Below are 22,013 nucleotides of genomic sequence, written 5' to 3' on the forward strand. Positions count from 1 at the left end.
TGAAAAGCTATACTCCAATCTATAACAACACAACTATACAGTCTGCTAGTACTCTAAAGCTGTTAAGTCAGTGAGAGGCAGTTTACTACAGCACTTATGTCAGTGCTATGACACTTCTGGCAGTGTGCTATTGCTTCTATTGTATTGTGGCTTTGATATGTTCTTGGGATGTGGAACAAATTATATTTAAATCAAATGTATTTTTGTTATTAGTTACAATATCCCATATATTGCTTCATTAGTTCTCTAAAGTCTTCTATTTGTTTCAGTGGTGCGTTTGTAGTCCTGACGGTTTCTCTGGGAATCCTGGCGCCACACCCAGAAACAAGGGGAAACACTTTTCTTACCACGAGTCATCGCTTGTTCTCAAAGTAGTCCAGGAAGGAAACCACTTACCACGAGTCATCGCTTGTTCTCAAAGCAGTCCAGGAAGGAAGCCACTTACCACGAGTCGTCTCCTGTTCTCAAAGCAGTCCAGGAAGGAAACCACTTACCACGAGTCGTCTCCTGTTCTCAAAGTAGTCCAGGAAGGAAGCCAGGGATCCCCTAGAAGGCGGAGGCTTCTTGGTGGGTTTGTAGTACTCCTCTTTCTCAGGGTTCTTCGACACCTTCTTTCCGTTCTTCTTTCCGTTGTTTTTGCCCTCCTTTCCTGCCTTCGCTCCTCTCCTCTCGGCCTTGTCCCTCTTGGCGGCCTTGTCTGGTTTGCCCTTCTTCTTTTTCTTCTTCTTCTCAGTATTGTCGTGTTTTCCCTTGCCCCTCTTGGCTGGGCTGACCTTTGTGTTGACCTCTGTCTGTGTCTCTGGGTCGCCGACGGTGGGCCGGCCAGATTCATATTTGTCCTCATACTCATTATTATTTAACACCTGGAGGAGAGGAGAGGAGAGGAGAGGAGAGGAGAGGAGAGGAGAGGAGGGGGAGGAGAGGGAGGAGAGGAGAGGAGAGGAGAGGAGAGGAGAGGAGAGGAGAGGAGAGGAATATTTAATTGATCACCAAAATCAAGGCTGATGCAACATTCTCAACAGCAATGTAATAAGTGAAATGTAATAAGTCCACTGCATACCATCTCATTCTTCCTCTTGGTAGGTTTGCCCTTGGCGTGTTTGTGCTGGGTGGGCACCACTTCTGGCTGCTGATGGCCATTGTGTTCCTTGTCTGTTCGGTTGTCCCCAGACGGGGTGGTCGTAGCTGCGTACCTGTCCCTATCCCTGTCCCTGCCGTTATAGTAATATGGCTCAGCCGTGGTCCTAGGGACAGGCAGCCAGTCAGGGGTGGTCTGGGCTTTTGTGGGTCTCTGGGTTGTGGTGGTAGTAGCAGTAGTGGTCTGTCGTGTGGTTGTAGTCTGTTTAGTTGTGGTTGTTGTAGTCTGTTTAGTTGTGGTTGTTGTGGGTTTTGGTGTGGTTGTCGTGGTGGCTTTTGTCGTGGTGGCTTTTGTCGTGGTCCTTGTGGGTCGCATAGTTGTGGTAGTTGTCGCTGTGGTAGTTGTCGCTGTGGTAGTTGTCGTTGGCCTCGTTGTCATTGTGGCAACAGTGGTGGTTGTCGTGGGTCTCCTCATTGGCTTCCTCACAGGCTTCCTCTCTGGGGGCGGGTCTACCTGTCCACCTGTTTCCACTACCGCCCCTGAGTCTCCGCCCCCCTCCTCCACCTGGCCCTCTACTCCTGCCCCTTTACACTTTTGGACAAATCCTTTCTGTCGGATCTTCTCAAACTTCCTCATTGGTGCCTTGTCGATGACCTCGTACATGGCCTCCAGCCTGACTGGATAGGGATACCTCTCCTCCACCTGGAGGGTTTTCCTCAGGAGTACCATTCCAAACTTACCTGGACAGGACAGGGTGACAGATAAGAGAATACATTTACTTAGTAAAATAGTCTGGATTTCATGGCTTTGGCCACAATCAACATGCAGAGAGGAGACAATCTCACCAAGCACGGTGTAAGCATCCCAAACCTGGAAAGACTCAGATTTATGTTTTTTCCCTCACAATTTATTTTCATGTTCACTGCTTTTCAGCATATCATATGCAGCAAAACATGCAAATAGCCAACACCACACACCCCTGTAACCCCCACATCAAACAGCTGACAGGTTTGGATGGACTAGGACAGGTGTGACCAGTATGGTGATGGTTCATTGCTGGGTTGTTGGCGTTGTGTCACTAAGTTGGTTTGTTTTGTTAAAAACTATTGGGGTATTGATGCTGGGTTATTGATGCTGGGTTATTGACATCACAGGAGGCTGCTGAGGGGAGGACGGCTCATAATAATGGCTGGAACGGAGTAAATGGAATCAAGCAGATGGAAACTAAAGGTTGACCGATTATGATTTTCCAACGCCGATACCGATACTGATTATTGGATGACCAAAAAAAGCAGATACTGATTAATCGGATGATTTTTATTTTTATTTATTTGTAATAGTGACAATTACAACAATACTGAATGAACACTTATTTTAACTTAAAATAATACATCAATAATATCAATTTAGCCTCAAATAAATAATGAAACATGTTCAATTTGGTTTAAATAATGCAAAAACAAAGTGTTGGAGAAGAAATTAAAAGTGCAATATGCCATGTAAAAAAGCTAACATGTTAAGTTCCTTGCTCAGAACATGAGAACATATGAAAGCTGGTAGTTCATTTTAACATCAGTCTTCAATATTCCCAGGTAAGAAGTTTTAGGTTGTAGTTATTATAGGAATTATAGGACTATTTCTCTCTATACCATTTCTCTCTATACGATTTATATTTCATATACCTTTGACTATTGGATGTTCTTATAGGCACTTTAGTTTTGCCAGTGTAACAGTATAGCTTCCATCCCTCTCCTCGCTCCTACCTCCTACCTCAAAGCATCGTTACCCATTGCTCCACAAAATCTGCGGTCCTTGCAGAGCAAGGGGAACAACTACTCCAAGTCTCAGAGCGAGTGACGTTTGAAACGGTATTAGCGTGCACCCCGTTAACTAGCTAGCCATTTCACATCGGTTGCTCCAGCCTAATCTGGGGAGTTGATAGGCTCGAAGTCATAAACAGAGCACGAAAGTGCTGATTGAATGAATGCTTACGAGCCTGCTGCTGCCAGTCAGACTGCTCTATCAAATATCAAATCATAGACTTAATTATCGAACAACAAATCCAAGACGTCTTTGTCTTTGTCTTGTCTCGTCCCATGTGTATATATATTTTTCTAAAAAACTTCTGCATATAGGCCTTTCTAATCGACCTGGCCGGGATATTCTGGAAGGACATTGACCTCATCACGTCAGTAGATGATGTCTGGTTATTCTTTAAAAGTGCCTTCCTCACCATCTTAAACAAGCATGCCCCGTTCAAAAAATGTAGAACGAGGAATAGATATAGTCCTTGGTTCACTCCAGACCTGTCTGCCCTTGACCAGCACAAACACATCCTGTGGCGTTCTGCATTAGCATCGAACAGCCCCCGTGATATGCAACTTTTCAGGGAAGTTAGGAACCACTATACACAGGCAGTTAGGAAAGCTACGGCTAGCTTTTTCAAACAGAAATGTTGATCCTGTAGTACTAACTCATAAAAGTTCTGGGACACTATAAAGTCCATGGAGAATAAGAGCACATCCTCCCAGTTGCCCACTGCTCTGAGACTAGGAAACACTGTCATCACCGATAAATCACTATAATTGATCATTTCAATAAGCATTTCTCTACGGCTGGCCATGCTTTCCACCTGGCTACCCCTACCCCGGTCAACTGCCCGGCACCCTCCACAGCAACCCGTCAAAGCCCCCACCATTTCTCCTTTACCCAAATCCAGATAGCTGATGTTCTGAAAGAGCTGCAAAATCTGGACACGTACAAATCAGCCGGGCTAGACAATCTTGACCCTCTCTTTCTAAAATTATCTGCCGAAATTGTTGCAACCCCTATTACTAGCCTGTTCAACCTCTCTTTCATATCGTCTGAGATTCCCAAAGATTGGAAAGCTGCCGCGGTCATCCCCCTCTAGACCCAAACTGTACAGACCTATATCTATCCTACCCTAACTTTCCAAGGTCTTTGAAAGCCAAGTTAACAAACAGATTACCAACCTCTTCGAATCCCACCGTACCTTCTCCGCTATGCAATCTGGTTTCAGAGCTGGTCATGGGTGCACCTCAGCCACGCTCAAGGTTCTAAACGACATCATAACCGCCATCAATAAGAGACATTACTGTGCAGCTGTATTCATCGACCTGGCCAAGGCTTTGACTCTGTCAATCACCACATTCTTATTGGCAGACTCGGCTGCCTTGGTTTCTCAAATGATTGCCTCGCCTTGTTTACCAGCTACTTCTCAGACAGAGTTCAGTGTGTCAAATCGGAGGGCCTATTGTCCAGACCTCTCATGAGACATGGGACCAGCACTTAACATGTTGCGTTTATATTTTTGTTCAGTGTAGTTAGCTACCTATGATTTCAGGTGTGGTTGTTTGGATGGCAACTACTGTATGTGTTGTCAAAACATGACCTTTTGAGGTTAGAAACGTAATCAATAAACTAGCTGACTTTTTTTTAAAGCAATGACAAGGGCCTAAGCTACCTATCTACCGATACCTAGTTATGGGCATTCATTCTGTTCATATTTTAGCTGGCTATCTAACAACACCATTTTGGGGGTGCTACAGGGTTTAATCCTCGGGCTGACTCTCTTCTCTGTATACATCAATGATGTTGCTCTTGCTGCTGATGATTCTCTGATACACCTCTACGCAGACGACACCATTCTGTATACCTCTGGCCCCTCTTTGGACACCGTGTTAACTAACCTCCAGATGAGCTTCAAAGCCATACAACTCTCCTTCAGTGGCATCTAACTGCTCTTAAATGCAAGTAAAAATAAATGCATGCACTTCAACAACCGATCACTGCCCACACCTGCTCGCCCGTCCAGCATCACTACTCTGGACGGCTCTGACTTAGAATATGTGGACAACTACAAATACCTAGGTGTCTGGCTAGACTGTAAACTCTCCTTCCAAACTCAAATTAAGCATCTCCAATCAAAATTAAATCGGCTTCCTATATCGCAACAACGCATCCTTCACTTATGCTGCCAAACATACCCTCGTAAAACGGACCATCCTACCAATCCTTGACTTCGGTGATGTCATCTATAAAATAGCCTCCAACACTCTACTCAACAAACTGGATTCTGTCTATCACATTGCCATCCGTTTTGTCACCAAAGCCCCATACACGACCCACCATTGCGACCTGTACGCTCTCGTTGGTTGGCCCTCGCTTCATACTCGTCGCCAAACCCACTGGCTACAGGTTATCTACAAGTCCCTGCTAGGTAAAGCCCCGCCTTTTCTCAGCTCACTGGTCACCATAGCAGCACCCAACTGTAGCACGCGCTCCAGCAGGTATATCTCACTGGTCACCCCCAAAGCCAATTCCTCCTTTGATCGTCTTTCCTTCCAGTTCTCTGCTGCCAATGACTGGAACGAACTACAAAAATCTCTGAAGCTGGAGACTCATATCTCCCTCACTAGCTTTTTAAGTGCCAGAGCAACTCACAGATCACTGCACCTGTACATAGCCCATTTGTAAACAGCACATCTATCTACCTACCTCATCCCCATACTGTATTTATTTATTTATCTTGCTCATTTGCACCCCAGTATCTCTACTTGCACATCAACCATTCCAGTGTTTAATTTCTATATTGTAATTACTTCGCCACCATGGCCTATTTATTGCCTTACTTCCCTTATCTTACCTCATTTGCACTCACTGTATATAGACTTTTTGTTTTCTTTTCTTCTACTGTATTATTGACTATGTTTTGTTTATTCCATGTGTAACTCTGTTTTGTTGTATGTGTCGAATCGCTATGCTTTATCTTGGCCAGGTCGCAGTTGCAAATGAAAACTTGTTCTCAGCTAGCCTACCTGATTAAATAAAGGTGAAATAAAAAATAAAAAAATAAATGTATAACATAATAACACATAGAAATACGAGCCTTTGGTCATTAATATGGTGGTATCCGGAAACTATAATTTCGAAGAAAAAAACGTCTATTCTTTCAGTGAAATATGGAACCGTTCAGTATTTTATCTTACGGGTGGCATCCCTATGTCTAAATATTGCTGTTACATTGCACAACCTTCAATGTTATGTCATAATTATGTACAATTCTGCAAAATTAGTTACAGTCTTAGTTAGGAATAGGAGTTCGCAATGAGCCAGGCGGCTCAAACTGCTAAATATACCCTGACTCTGCTTGCACAGAACGCAAGAGAAGTGACACAATTTCCCTTGTTAATTTTAAAATATATTCATGTTAACAGGCAGTATTAACTAAATATGCAGGTTTAAAAATATATACTTGTGTGTTGATTTTAAAGAAAGGCATTGATGTTTATGGTTAGGTACATTGGTGCACCGACAGTGCTTTTTTCACAAATGCGCTTGTTAAATCGTCACCCGTTTGTCGAAGTAGGCTGTGATTCGATGAGAAATGAACTGGCACCGCATCGATTATATGCAACGCAGGACACGCTAGATAAACTAGTAATATCATCAACCACGTATAGTTAACTAGTGATTATGTTAAGATTGATTGTTTATTATAAGATAAGTTTAATGCTTCCTAGCAGCTTACCTTGGTTTCTTGCTGCCCTCTCATAACAGGTAGTCAGCCTGCTACGCAGGCTCCTCTTGGAGAGCAATGTAAGGCGGCAGGTGGTTAGAGCGTTGTGCAAGTAACAGGAAGGTTGCAAAAACGAATCTCCGAGCTGACAAGGTAAACATCTGTCATTCTGCCCCTGAACAAGGCAGTTAACCCACTGTTCTTAGGCAGTCATTGAAAATAAGAATGTGTTCAAAACTGACTTGCCTAGTATAATAAGGGTTAAATAAAAGTGTAAAAAAATATATACAGATTACCGATTGTTATGAAAACTTGAAATCGGCCCTAATTAATCGGCCATTCCGATTAATCGGTCAACCTCTAATGGAAACCAACTGTTTGATGTATTTGATACCATTCAACCTATTCCCGCTCCATCCATTACTATGAGCCCGTCCTCCCCAATTAAGGTGCCACCAACCCCCTGTGATTGAGATATGACCAAGTGGCTCAGATCAGAAGAGATGTTGCTTAGTAGGGGCTTGGCTTCGATATAGTTCATTTTGGGCACCTGTGACAGTAAATGCCATTCCGGTTCATCTGTTCTGTTTTATTGTTATCACATATTAATACTGAACACTTTGGTAGTTTTAAAACCTCTTAGGGAGGCTGCGAATTTTCGCAGCTCTTTGTTAAAAATCGCGGAACATTTCAGCGCCCTGCTATTCATGCCAGCAATATAGTATATGCATATGATTAGTATGTGTGGATAGAAAACACTCAGACATTTCTAAAACTGGTTAAATCACGGCTGTGACTATAACAGAACGTGCGTTTCATCGAAAAGTGCAGGAAAATCTGATCACTGAAAATGGGAAAATATATCCATACGCCACTTCAACCAATTGTTAAAAGTGACCCACATTAAATGGGGCTGAGGTTGCAATACCTACAGCTTCCACACGATGTCAACAGTCTTGTCATTTGTCTCGGATTTGTTTCTTGGTCAAACCGAAACAAGGGAGCCGATTTCTTCCGGTCTCCGACAGGATGTTTTGGTTGAGAAATATCCGGACATGATTTCAAGACGTGGAGCTAAAGAATATACATCGCCCCGTGATCATTTTGATAGATTATTAACGTTTACTAATACCTAAAGTTGCATTACAAAAGTATTTCGAAGTGTTTTGTGCAAGTTTATCGTCAACTTTTTTAATTTTTAAAAATGACGTTGCGTTATCAAACTCAGTTTTTTCCTTGATTACACAGTCTTCATAGATCGATATCTAGGCTATATATGGACCGATTTAATCGAAAAAAAGACCCAAATAAATGTTTATGGGACATCTAGGAGTGTCAAGAAAGAAGCTCGTCAAAGGTAATGAATGTTTTATATTTTATTTCTGCGTTTTGGGTAGCGCCGGCTAACGCAAAGTCTGTCGTGTTTGGTGACGTTGCAGTATTTTGGGGGTACATGCTATCAGATAATAGCTTCTTATGCTTTCGCTGAAAAGCATTTTACAAATCTGACTTGGTGGATAGATTCACAACGAGTGTAGCTTTAATTCACTACCTTGAATGTGTATTTCAATGAAAGTTTAATGAAAGTTTGAGTTTTATCAAAAACTATAGGTGGCGCTCTGAAATTCCTCAAGATCCTATGCATATCCCAATGCTGGGATATGTAAACAATAATGTTATTGGAATATGTAATGTGCAAAAGGAAGGACATTTTTCATTTGTCATATACGAACGTATCATGATGAACAGGAGTGACAGATCTGCCAACACTAAAGGAGTAGGGGATAGTTATCAGATAGCCTTTACCTTTCTCCAGTTTGAGGAAGGTCATGAGGCGGGGGATGAGCGCTGTGTCCAAAGGTTCCTCCATCACCTTCCCCTCTCTGGTGATCCGCCTCACCTTCCCACCCATCTCCCCCTCCTGGTGGAATATCACGATCTGCTGCACATGCCGCTCCGCCAGCTCACAGTACACGTCTGGCTTCAGCAGTGTCATCATTAGCCGGTAGTAACCGTCTGAGTCGTGGGGGGCAGAAATCACCAAAATTCGGTTTTTCCCTGCAAAGCTCGCCAGGAGGTTAGGTGAGCCTGCACTGCTTGGTATGCGGGTCTGTCTGGTCCTCACCCCGAGAGCGCCTTCATCCTGAAGCATGACAGGCTGGAGAGGAACACGCTGCCCGGCTGCCCTTCTCCCTACTGCCCCTGCCAGCGCTCCACCTCTTCTGCCTTGTCCAGCCCCAGTCCTGGCCCGAGGAACAGAGGCCTGGTCTGCCTGCATGTCCTCCCCGCGCCTAGCGCTGAGACCGGTGGGCACCGAGGCTGAGCTGGGTCCAGGGCGGGAGGTCCCTCTCCCTCCGACAATGCTCTTTCTTTCGGCTGCGCCCGGCTGCAGACGCCGGTTGTTGAGTGTGCGCATCTGTTTGAGATGGGTTTGTTTGTCTGCGTGTCCTGCCCACGCTAGCAGACAGAGCAGGAACAGACCCAGAACAAACGCTCCCCGCATTATGGGAAGCTGTCAATTACAATGAACAATCTGACAGAGTGATAAATATCCAATAGTACACATGGGACCTGTATGCCTATTTAGAACATTTATTTTCAGCAAATAAAAAATACAGTATAGCGCAGTGAAAAATAGAGTGCAAGAGAGAGGCAAACACTTCAGTGTTGTGTTTCAAAGCATGCCTTTAGTTTTCGCAGTGGAACAGCAGATAACCCAGCACACTACTTCACCAGCCTGCTATCAACATGACAGCTGCACAAAAACGCAGACAGGAAAACTCAACAAATTAGCCACTCATTGACGGAGTCAGCAATTCCTAAAAATCATTCCGGGTATTAGAAACCGTTATTCCAAACCTCCAAGTTCAGCTCTCCAAATCACCACACTATTTAGGAAAAGACGCTGATTTTGCGCTACCTGAATTTCTTTGCATATCAGTTATACACTCCAAGTGTACACAGCATTTTAACATCGACAAGTTAACAAGTTAACTGATAGAGCACTCTCGAAAATGAATGCGTTTTACTTCATTCTCTGACCGTTATTTGAAAAGACTGTCCAACTGTCCAAATAAGCCATCTAAAAAGCTGGGAGTTTTAGGCATAGAAGGCTTTTTCCGGATCAAGATGAAAACCTGTAGAGAGTGGCTCTTCTGTACGGGAAACGCATCTCTATCTCCAGTCTCTTGATTTCCCAACCTAAAACCCTGGCGCTATCCGAGCAATGTCCACACAAACCATCTGCCCTGCCTTCGACTCGGCAGCGCTACACAGTACCAGCCCCTGGACAGCGGGTTGCCAGTTGTAAACTAAATCTCTTTATCTGGAAATGTTGTAGTCTTTCAGTCTTTTAGGAAACCCTTCTGAATAAAACTATTCTTGTAAAACACCAAACGATTCACAAAATACAATATCTAATTTATGAATTTATTTTACTTTTACTTCTGATTTTAATTCAATTTGAAGTTAGGATTTTATTCACAACTGGCAACTCAGCCGGAGAGAACGCTCTGGGAAGAGAACTGACCATAGCTAATCTCAATGTCAAGTTCCTCCCATAAACTGTAATGAGGAACGGCTTCTATTGCCCACATCCATTCCCTTTGAAATGTTCCAAAATAGCCGGGGCTTTCCCCATGCAAGACTTGTTCAATGGCAACAATAATAAATACACAGCGCATTAAAGATCAATGGACTTTTGGCTCATTTAAGAACTGAAAGCTGTGGTAAATTTAGACTGAGACTTTGGCAGTGCATATATTCTCCTCTAAACTGTAGGCTACATATTATTACTGTAAGCCTCCACAGAGTCAAGTTGTGTAACTATGATATGTATCCCTCTGTATACTTCATAAAATATAATTACAATGCATTATAACCTCTTTTTACGATTCTCATTTAGCCCACAGGAGTTTTTTCAATCGCTCAGCTCATTGCCAACATGGGTTGAACAACCTGGTTTGTAGCCACGTTTACTGACTCATCTCTCATGGGTTCTCTGCCATACTTATATTTCCAGAAGTGTTTCAAGATGAAAGTTGCGTGCATGTGTGCGTGAGTGCGTGAGTGAGTTAGTGAGCGAGTGAGTGAGTGCACGGCTGCTATAGTTCTTCATCAGACAGGGACACCTGATGAGATATAATCTATCAGTTCTGTATGGAACTATACAAAGTAGCAGGAAAAGTGCAAACTATCAGTCCATGTGCAACTGTAACACTTCAATTACAGTGTATATGTATGTACACACACATACACACAGTACCAGTCAAAAGTTTGGACAAACCTACTCATTCCAGGGTTTTTCTTTATTTTTACTATTTCTACATTGTCAAATAATATTGAAAACATCAAAACTATGAAATAACACACAAATAATCATGTAGTAACCAATAAAAGTGTTAAACAAATCCAAATCTATTTTATATATGAGATTCTTCAAAGTACAGTGGCTTGCAAAAGTATTCACCCCCTTTGTCATTTATCCTATTTTCTTGCCTTACAACCTGATTTTGATTTTTTGGGGGGTTGTATAATTGTATTTACCCAACACGGCTACCACTTTGAAGATGCAAAATATGTTTTATTGTGAAACAAACAAGAAATAAGACAAAAAAAAATAATAACTTGAACGTGCATAACTCTTCACCCCCTAAAGTCAATACTTTGTAGAGGCACCTTTTGCAGCAATTACAGCTGCAAGTCTCTTTGGGTATGTCTCTATAAGCTTGGCACGTCCAGCCACTGGGATTTCACCCCATAATTCAATGCAAAACTGCTCCAGCTCCTTCAAGTTGGATGGGTTCCTCTGATGTACAGCAATTTTAAGTCATTGCACAGATTCTCAATTGGATTGAGGTCTGGGCTATGACTAGGCCATTCCAAGACATTTAAATGTTTCCCCTTAAACCACTTGAGTGTTGCTTTAGCAGTATGCTTGGGGACATTGTCCTGCTGAACAGTGAACATGCGCCCCAGTCTCAAATCTCTGGAAAACTAAAACAGGTTTCCCTAAAGAATTCCCTGTATTTAGCGCCATCCATCAATTCCTTTCATTTTGACCAGACTCCCAGTACCTGGCAATAAAAAACATCCCCACAGCATCATGCTGCCACCAGCATATTCACTGTGGGATGGTGTTCCCGGGGTGATGAGAGGCGCTGGGTTTGCACCAGACATAGCATTTTCCTTGATGGCCAAAAGGCTCAATTTTAGTCTCATCTGACCAGAGTAACTTCTTGCATATGTTAGTGGAGTCTCCCACATGCCTTTTGGCGAACACCAAACGTGTTTGCTTATTTTTTTCTTTAAGCCATTGCTTTTTCTGGCCACTCTTCCGTAAAGCCCATCTCTGTGGAGTGTACTGCTTAAACTGGTCCCATGGACAGATACTCCAATCTCCGCGGTGGAGCTTTGCAGCTCCTTCAGGGTTATCTTTGGTCTCTTTGTTGCCTCTCTGATTAATGCCTTCATTGACTGGTCCTTGAATTTTGATGGGTTTGTTGTGGTGCCATAATCTTTCAATTTTTTAATAAGGGATTAAGTGGTGTTCCGTGGGAAGTTCAACGTTTCTAATATTATTTTAGCAAGTTCTTATTTTCATTTCACTTCACCAATTTGGACTATTTTGTATATGTCCATTACATGAATTCCAAATAAAAAAATCAATTTCAATTACAGGTTTAATGCAACAAAATAGGGAAAATGCCAAGAGGGACGAATACTTTTGCAAGGCACTGTCGCCACCCTTTGATTTGATGACAACTTTGCATACTCTTGGCATTCTGTCAACCAGCTTCATGAGGTAGTCACCTGGAATTCATTTCAGTTACTAGGTGTGCCTTGTTAAAAGTTAATTTGTGGAATTTCTTTCCTTCTTAATGCATTTGAGCCAATCAGTTGTGTTAGGGGTGGTATACATTTAGGGGTTATATACAGAAGATAGACCTATTTGGTAAAATAGCAAGTCCATATTATGGCAAGAACAGGTGAAATAAACAAAGATAAATGCCAGTCCATCATTATTTTAAGACATGAAGGTCAGTCAATACGGAACAGTTTAATTTGAAAGTTTCTTCAAGTGCAGTCGCAAAAACCATCATGCGCTATGATGAAACTGGCTCACATGAGGACCGCCACAGGAATGGAAGACCCAGAGATGTCTCTGCTACCGAGGATAAGTTCATTAGAGTTACCACCCTCAGAAATTGCAGCCCAAATAAATGCTTCACAGAGTTCAAGTGACAGACACATCTCAACATCAACTGTTCAGAGGAGCCTGCGTGAATCAGGCCTTCGTGGTCTAATTGCTGCAAATAAACCACTACTAAAGACAACCAATAATAAGAGGCTTGCTTGGGCCAGGAAACAGTGGACATTAAACAGTGGACATTAAACTGGTGTAAATGTGTCCTTTGTTCTGGAGTCCAGATTGAAGATTTTTGTTTCCAACTGCCTTGTCTCGGTGAAACGTGATGTGGGTGAACAGATGATCTCCGCATGTGTATTTCCCACCGTGAAGCATGGAGGAGGTGGTATGGTGTGGGGTTGCTTTGCTTTGATGGTGACGCTCTGTGATTTATTTAGAATTCAAGGCACGCTTAACCAGCATGGCTACCACAGCATTTTGCAGCAATACGCCATCCCATCTGGTTTGTGCTTAGTGGGACTATCAGTTTGTTTTTCAACAGGACAATGATCCAACACACCTCCAGGCTGTGTAAGGGCTATTTGACCAAGAAGGAGAGTGATGGAATGCTGCATCGGATGACATGGCCTCCACAATCACCGACACCAACCAAATTGAGATGGTTTGGGATGAGTCAGACCGCAGCGTGAAGGAACAGCTGCCAACAAGTGCTCAGCATATGTGGGAACTCTTTCAAGACTGTTTGAAAAGCATTACATTTTAAGCTGGTTGAGAGAATGCTAAGAGTGTGCAAAGCTGTCATCAAGGAAAAGGGTGGCTACTTTGAAGAATCTCAAATATAAAATATATTATGATTTGTTTAACACTTTTTTGTTTACTACATGATTCCATGTGTTATTTCATTAGGTTTGATGTCTTCACTATTATTTTACAATGAATAATGTAGTACAAAAAAATAAAAACCCTGGAATGAGTAGGTCTTCTAAAACTTTTGACTGGTAATGTATAAATATATAAAAAAAATATTAATACCATTTTAGTTCCAGTAGTATGATTGCCCTGTAGCTGCAAGATGGTTGGTTCTAGCCCTGTTTCAGATATCCTCAGAATATTCGCTACATTGTGTGCGTGTGTGTGTGTATATGTGTTAGACAGTATCACAGAGCAATACAGCTATGCAAGAATACAATCATTGACCTCTGTACAAAGACATAGAAAGCCATTCTCTATCTTTATTCACCCTGGTAAGAGGACTTTATCTCAAAGCCCTGATGCTGACTGTAGTGAAGAAGGGGAGAGCAGCTGGGAATGATGAACATTCCTCTACTGTGTCTTTGAGCAAGGCAGTTAACCCCCAACCCTTTCCCTTTTTCTTTCCACTGATGCTGAACCAATTAAAACTCCCAGGGCCAGCTATGGGCCAGCCCTGTGTACCCCAATATGATCACTCCGAACTTCAATAGACACACACACACATGCACACACAGCTGGCAAGGGTAAATGTTTGAGGATAGGAAAGGAAACTATCAGTATCTTGACTCAGATTATTCTGAGTATTCTGAGGAAGAACTGGGGATGTTAGTGCAGACACACACACACACACACACACACACACTTGTCAAAATGATTTTACCAAGGCGCAGCGTGTGTAGAATTCCACGTGTAATAATTAATAAACTCACCAAACAAAACACAAGAAAAACTAAACATGACATTCTGGGCTGCACACAGGCAGCTACACAAAAAAAGATCCCACAATACACAAAGGAGAAATGGCTGCCTAAATATAACGATAAACAGCTGCCTCTGATTGGGAACCATACCAGGCCAATATAGAAATGTAAATCACCTAGATGACCCACCCTAGTCACACCCCGACCTAACCAACATAGAGAATGAAAAGCTTTCTATGGTCAGGGTGTGACAGTACCACCACCCCCCCCCCCGCAAAACCTGACTGAATAGGGGAGGGTCCAGGTGGGCATATACTGCCGGGGGCGACTCCGGTGCGCGGCGAAGTACCCACTCCGCTAGCGGATACGTCATCATCTTCAATGAAGGCTCTGGTGCGGGGATCATCGCTGGATGCTCCAGACCGTGGATTGTCGCCGGAGGAACCGGACCGTGGGTCGTCGTGTCGCCGGGAACTCTGGACCGTGGTTCGTCGCCAGAGGCTCCGGACTGGGAACCCTCGCAGGAGGCTCCGGACTGCAGACCGTCGCTGGAGGCTCCGGCCCGCCGACATTCTCAGGAGGCTCTGGACCGTCTCACGAGGTTCCGGACCGTGGACCGTCTCAGGGGACTCTGGACCGTGGTTCGTTGCCATGGACTCCGGACAGTAGATCGTTGCCGGAGGCTCTGGACTGGGAACCCTCGCAGGAGGCTCTGGACTGAGGACCCCTCGTGGAGCCTCCGGACCGTGGACCGTCTCAGGAGGTTCCGGACCGTGGACCGTCTCAGGAGGTTCCGGACCGTGGACCGTCTCAGGAGGTTCCGGACCGTGGACCGTCTCAGGAGGTTCCGGACCGTGGACCGTCTCAGGAGGTTCCGGACCGTGGACCGTCTCAGGAGGCTCCGGACCGTGGACCGTCTCAGGAGGCTCCGGACCGTGGACCGTCTCAGGAGGCTCCGGACCGTGGACGTTGTTGGAGGTTCCGGACTGTGAAGCGCCGTCGGAGGATGACAACCCTCGCACGGCAAGTGCGGGAGCTAGACTGGACTATGAAGGACTGGGAACCCTCGCAGGAGGCTCTGGACTGAGGACCCTCGTGGAGCCTCCGGACCGTGGACCGTCTCAGGAGGTTCCGGACCGTGGACCGTCTCAGGAGGTTCCGGACCGTGGACCGTCTCAGGAGGTTCCGGACCGTGGACCGTCTCAGGAGGTTCCGGACCGTGGACCGTCTCAGGAGGTTGTGGACCGTCTCAGGAGGCTCCGGACCGTGGACCGTCTCAGGAGGCTCCGGAACGTGGACCGTCTCAGGAGGCTCCGGACCGTGGACCGTTGTTGGAGGTTCCGGACTGTGAAGCGCCGTCGGAGGATGACAACCCTCGCACGGCAAGTGCGGGGAGCTAGCACTGGACTATGAAGGCGCACTGGGGACCGGCGCAGAATGTACTGGACCCTGGAGGCGCACTGGAAACATGGAGCGCTGATACAGTACAACCTGTCCTGGTTAGATACCCATTTTAGCTCGACAAGAGCGAGGACCTGACACAGGACGTACTGGGCTGTGAAGGCGCACTGGAGACCTGGTGCGTATAACCAGCATCAATTGTACCGGAACTTTAGCACAATTCTCAGGACAAGTGCGAGGAACTGGCACAGGTGGCATCGGACAGCTAACGCTCCTCAGGGCGAATGCCGTGCATACTACACCAAACCAACAGCTCTCTTTCACTCTCCTCCAATTTGTCCAATAACTCCTCGAAGTTCTCTAACTCTCCCCTCTGTTCACTCTCCTCCATTTTGTCCATTAACTTCTCGACAGTCTCTGACTCACCCCTCAACTTCGCCGACCAAATGTGGGCTGTCTTTTGGGCTTGTATCGTGACCGCGAACCCTGGCGTCGTCGCTGTTGTTTCCTTGCTGCCTCCGCCTGCTTCCATGGCAGGCTTCTGTCTCCTGCCATAATCTCTTCCCACGCCCAGGATGTCCTCCACTCCTGGCTTTCCTCCTGGGCACGCTGCTTGGTACATTGTTGGTGGGATCTTCTGTCACGCTCGTCGAAATGATTGGACCAAGGCGCAGATTGTGTGGAATTCCACATGTTTAATAATTAATAAACTCACCAAACAAAACAGAAGAAAAACTAAACGTGACGTTCTGGGCTGTGCACAGGCAGCTACACAAAAACAAGATCCCACAAACACAAAGTTGAAATGGCTGCCTAAATATGATCCCCAATCAGAGACAACGATAAACTCTGCATCTGATTGGGAACCAAACCAGGCCAACATAGAAATATAAATCACCTAGATGAACCACCATAGTCACACCCCGACATAACCAACATAGAGAATGAAAAGCTTTCTATGGTCAGGGTGTGACACACACACAGGTCGTTGAGTAGAACATGAGATGTCCGGATGACTGTATGTATGTGTCAGTAGTAGAGTAGTCTGATTCTAACACAGGATTCATAGTAGAGAGAAGCCAACCAGAATACTGTCTTCATCTGCCTCTATCTCAACCAATCATGACTTTTTATCATACAAATCACATTAAAGCGTACGTGGTATTTTACCGGCTCGCCATGCCGGTATTACATTTCATATAATACTTTCTATTACAGCATAATCTCACTTTTATTTTGTTCCATCTCTTTTCCATATAATTCATTGTTTTTAAACTTTAGATCCAATTGTTGCTTCGCTGTGCCACTTCTCTCTGGTAAGTAACGTATATTATTTTGATAAAAAGGGCTACTTGCCGTCACATCTTAGATTGCATTCCATCTTTGTTGTTTACTCAGTGAAGCCTGTACTCGAGTGAACTGTGTGTGTGGGCGTGTAACATCTGTATTAAAAACCGGATGGGAATTAAAGTACATGGTTCAGTCGGGGTTGATATAGGCTGATTCAAAGTGTGTCTGTAGTGGGCTGAGACCCAGTGATTCTCCACTGAATGTTGGTTGTAATTACAGAGTAAGGCATGGAGAGTTCATATGTTTCATTCTACAGAAGAGGAAGGAAAAGTTTTGGTTTTTCAACAGCACCATGAAAGCTTTAATATGGGTGGTATCAAACAGACGTCCCTCTGGCGTGTGTCTCATGGTTGACTTACTATCCACAATATAGAGAAGCAGCCAATGACATGTTGCACCTGTTAGTGTACAATCACCTTGAGTCAAGCAACAGTGAGCCCCACTAACACATCAACAGCAGTAAGGTTTTGTCACCCAGTATGTCCTGTCTACTCTCCCATGCCATAGAGATAATGTTGTATCTCCATTTTAAAGTAGTAAATTTTCTTCTTTTGATGTTTGAAAAGTGTAAAGCTAATATTGGTGACTTACGAACCAAATATTTTGTTGTTCATGTATGGTGGACAGTAGATGGAGTTGATATAGACTACATATACAAAAGAACGTGGACAACGCTTCAAATTAGTGGAGTTAGCTATTTCAGTCACACCCGTCGCTGACAGGTGTATAAAAATCGAGCACACCGCCATGAAATCTCCATAGACAAACATTGGCCTTACTGAAGAACTCAGTGGCTTAATGTATTGTGTGGTAACATCTTAAAGCCATTTACAAACCATTAAAGAAATACTCAGATTTGCTGATTGCTCCCAACACATTGGAATCCTCACCCAGTTGACTACTTTAAAATGCTGGAAGCCCTCAATAGCAATGTCCCATTTGTAGACATTATTGACCCCTGGCAGGTCAATAATGGACTACCAGCACGTGCACACACAGATGGGTATTTACCCTGTTTAATTATTTAAAATGATCAGTTTAAAAATCACCCGTTTATAGTGTCAGTTGAAGTGGATTTTCCCAGTCGTAGGTGGTAAATATCACCTTCCCACTTTTTTATGAACTCAGCATCAGTCCCGGAGATAATGTCTGACCTGCTGGAGGATTGTTCAAGTCGGTTGCTCATCTGTTGGTTGAATTGTTTGTTTGGCAGCCACTCGTCGTCTTCCGTTGTAGTCAAGCGTCTGTGGCACCCAGCCCACGGTCCGGTCCAGTCCGGTATGCTATAGAGAGGAAAACACGCATGAGCAAGGAGCCATTCTGAACAGAAGTATTCCACCACACATGTATGGTCCACCTCTGGTGCCAAGGACATCGGCGGCTGGTTGTTGTTGTTGTTGTTGTTGTTGTTGTTGTAGCAGCATCAGTTTGGCGGTAGTCTCCTCCTCTAGCAGACAACCCCAGAAAGAAATGGAAATTCCATTTTAAGAAGTTCAGATTGCTCGTTAGTCAATGAGGCCCAAGTGTGGCAGACCTCAATTCTCTTCTCCAAGGCGAACAGCCAAGGGGGTGGAGTCTACAATAAATACATCAGACAACAAGGAAGAGAACACAGCAAACCAAGTTAAATTATGGCAAGTAAAAAGATGCACAATTTCTAAATGAAAAATCACTGCAAAACTCTAAATACATAATAAATACACAAAAAAAGGACTGGTCTCAAATTTGGGGAAGAACAAGGAAGGGCAATAAGTGACACGTGCTTGTGTGTGTGTGTGTGTTACACATTCCCATTATAGCAAAGTCCATTTCAGCTGAATGCATTCAGTTGTACAGCTGACGAGGTCTCCCCCTTTCTCTTCCCAGACTGAGGGAACCAGCCAGGTCACCCAGTGATACACGTCCATCCATGTCTGAGGACGTCGTCGGGAGATGATGTAGGGGCCACTAGGGGCAACAGTGAGCGTTGTTACCTTCTAGAAGGTTTGGGTTTGCTAGGGCGTTGTGGCCGGGCATGCCAGATGGGAGTAAGCATCTTCCTCTGGTGCCAAAGGTCACATGTTCAAAGAGATAGAAAGATATTTTTTTACATTTTGTTTTTCAGCCTATCCCAAACCTTAACCCTTCAGAGTTAATACCTAACCTTCAGAGGTAATGCATACAAAATATCTGTTCCTGATTTTAGGTCTGTGCTCTCAGTCCTGGAAGAAGCAAAGGTTCTCTGAGAAAGATATCATGAGACAGATTCACACATCAGCGGTGTTAGAACTGTGCTCACTGGTCAGAAGTACTAACTATCTTGCAAGACACAACAAAACGTGACAGTATTTAAAACGTGCATAAGTGTTGTGTGACTGTGTATGGGTACATATTACAGTGGTTGAACAGGGCTTTCAGGTAAAACAAAAAAATAAGTACAAATATTTCTTAATTGAAAATGGCTCAAGTAAAAGTACAATTCACCCAGTAAAATACTACTTGAGTAAACGTCTAAAAGTATTTGGTTTAAATATACTTAAGTATCAAAAGTAAAGTATGAATCATTTCAAATTCTTTATGTTAAGCAAACCAGACGGCATCCATTTCTTTTTTTCATTTACAGATAGCCAGGGGCACACTCCAACACTCAGACACCATTTACAGATAGCCAGGGGCACACTCCAACACTCAGACACCATTTACAGATAGCCAGGGGCACACTCCAACACTCAGACACCATTTACAGATAGCCAGGGGCACACTCCAACACTCAGACATCATTTACAGATAGCCAGGGGCACACTCCAACACTCAGACACCATTTACAGATAGCCAGGGGCACACTCCAACACTCAGACATTATTTACAGATAGCCAGGGGCACACTCCAACACTCAGACACCATTTACAGATAGCCAGGGGCACACTCCAACACTCAGACACCATTTACAGACAGCCAGGGGCACACTCCAACACATCAGACAGGGCACACTCAACACTCAGACATCATTTAGGGATGGCCAGGGGCACACACCAGCACTACAGATAGCCAGGGGCACACTCCAACACTCAGGCATCAGATTTACAGATAGCCAGGGGCACATCCAACACTCAGACACCATTTACAGATAGCCAGGGGCACACTCCAACACTCAGACACCATTTACAGATAGCCAGGGGCACACTCCAACACTCAGACACCATTTACAGATAGCCAGGGGCACACTCCAACACTCAGACATCATTTACAGACAGCCAGGGGCACACTCCAACACTCAGACATCATCCAACACTCAGACATCATTTACAGACAGCCAGGGGCACACTCCAACACTCAGACATCATTTACAGACAGCCAGGGGCACACTCCAACACTCAGACATCATTTACAGATAGCCAGGGGCACACTCCAACACTCAGACACCATTTACAGATAGCCAGGGGCACACTCCAACACTCAGACACCATTTACAGATAGCCAGGGGCACACTCCAACACTCAGACACCATTTACAGATAGCCAGGGGCACACTCCAACACTCAGACACCATTTACAGATAGCCAGGGGCACACTCCAACACTCAGACATCATTTACAGATAGCCAGGGGCACACTCCAACACTCAGACACCATTTACAGATAGCCAGGGGCACACTCCAACACTCAGACACCATTTACAGATAGCCAGGGGCACACTCCAACACTCAGACACCATTTACAGATAGCCAGGGGCACACTCCAACACTCAGACACCATTTACAGATACCCTGGGGCACACGCCAACACTCAGACATCATTTACAGATACCCAGGGGCACACTCCAAAACTCGGACATCATTTAGGGATGGCCAGGGGCACACGCCAACACTCAGACATCATTTAGGGATGGCCAGGGGCACACACCAGCACTCAGACATCAATTACAGATAGCCAGGGGCACACTCCAACACTCAGGCATCATTTACAGATAGCCAGGGGCACACTCCAACACTCAGACATTATTTACAGATAGCCAGGGGCACACTCCAACACTCAGACACCATTTACAGATAGCCAGGGGCACACTCCAATACTCAGACACCATTTACAGATAGCCAGGGGCACACGCCAACACTCAGACATAATTTACAGATACCCTGGGGCACACGCCAACACTCAGACATCATTTACAGATACCCAGGGGCACACTCCAAAACTCGGACATCATTTAGGGATGGCCAGAGGCACACGCCAACACTCAGACATCATTTAGGGATGGCCAGGGGCACACACCAACACTCAGACATCAATTACAGATAGCCAGGGGCACACTCCAACACTCAGACATCATTTACAGATAGCCAGGGGCACACTCCAACACTCAGACATCATTTAGGGATGGCCAGGGGCAGACATCATTTAGGGATGGCCAGGGGCACACCAACACTCAGACATAATTTAGGGATGGCCAGGGGCACACTCCAACACTCAGACATCATTTACGGACGGCCAGGGGCACACGCCAACACTCAGACATAATTTAGGGATGGCCAGGGGCACACTCCAACACTCAGACATCATTTACGGACGGCCAGGGGCCCACTCCAACACTCAGACATCATTTACAGATAGCCAGGGGCACACGCCAACACTCAGACATCATTTACGGACGGCCAGGGGCACACTCCAACACTCAGACATCATTTACAGATAGCCAGGGGCACACGCCAACACTCAGACATAATTTACAAATGAAGCATGATGTGTGCTTAGTGAGTCCGTCTGATCAGAGGCAGTTGGGATGACCAGAAATGTTCTCTTGGTAAGTGCATGAATTGGATCATTTTCCTGTCCTGCTAAGCATTCAA

At 44.7% G+C, this 22,013-nt stretch overlaps 1 protein-coding gene across 2 annotated transcripts in view; it reads right to left on the reverse strand.

Annotated features, from left to right (window-relative positions):
* LOC118366584 (coiled-coil domain-containing protein 80-like) overlaps positions 1 to 9,891 on the reverse strand; it is a 32,597-nt gene extending 22,706 nt beyond the window's left edge. The window contains exons 1-3 of one of the 2 annotated variants that reach the window (XM_052493072.1): positions 8,424 to 9,891; positions 1,061 to 1,818; positions 495 to 863 (exon numbers count right to left, since the gene is read on the reverse strand). In XM_052493072.1, coding sequence (XP_052349032.1) covers positions 495 to 863; positions 1,061 to 1,818; positions 8,424 to 9,120 — 1,824 coding nt within the window. In that variant the 5' untranslated portion in view covers positions 9,121 to 9,891. Of the gene's footprint in view, positions 1 to 494; positions 864 to 1,060; positions 1,819 to 6,629; positions 6,751 to 8,423 lie in introns of those variants that run through there. The other variant, XM_052493073.1, reaches the window with a different exon arrangement.
* Positions 9,892 to 22,013: the final 12,122 nt, after the last annotated feature.

The sequence above is a fragment of the Oncorhynchus keta genome, chromosome 34 (assembly GCF_023373465.1).
Source record: "Oncorhynchus keta strain PuntledgeMale-10-30-2019 chromosome 34, Oket_V2, whole genome shotgun sequence".
Classification (NCBI taxonomy): Eukaryota; Metazoa; Chordata; class Actinopteri; order Salmoniformes; family Salmonidae; genus Oncorhynchus; species Oncorhynchus keta.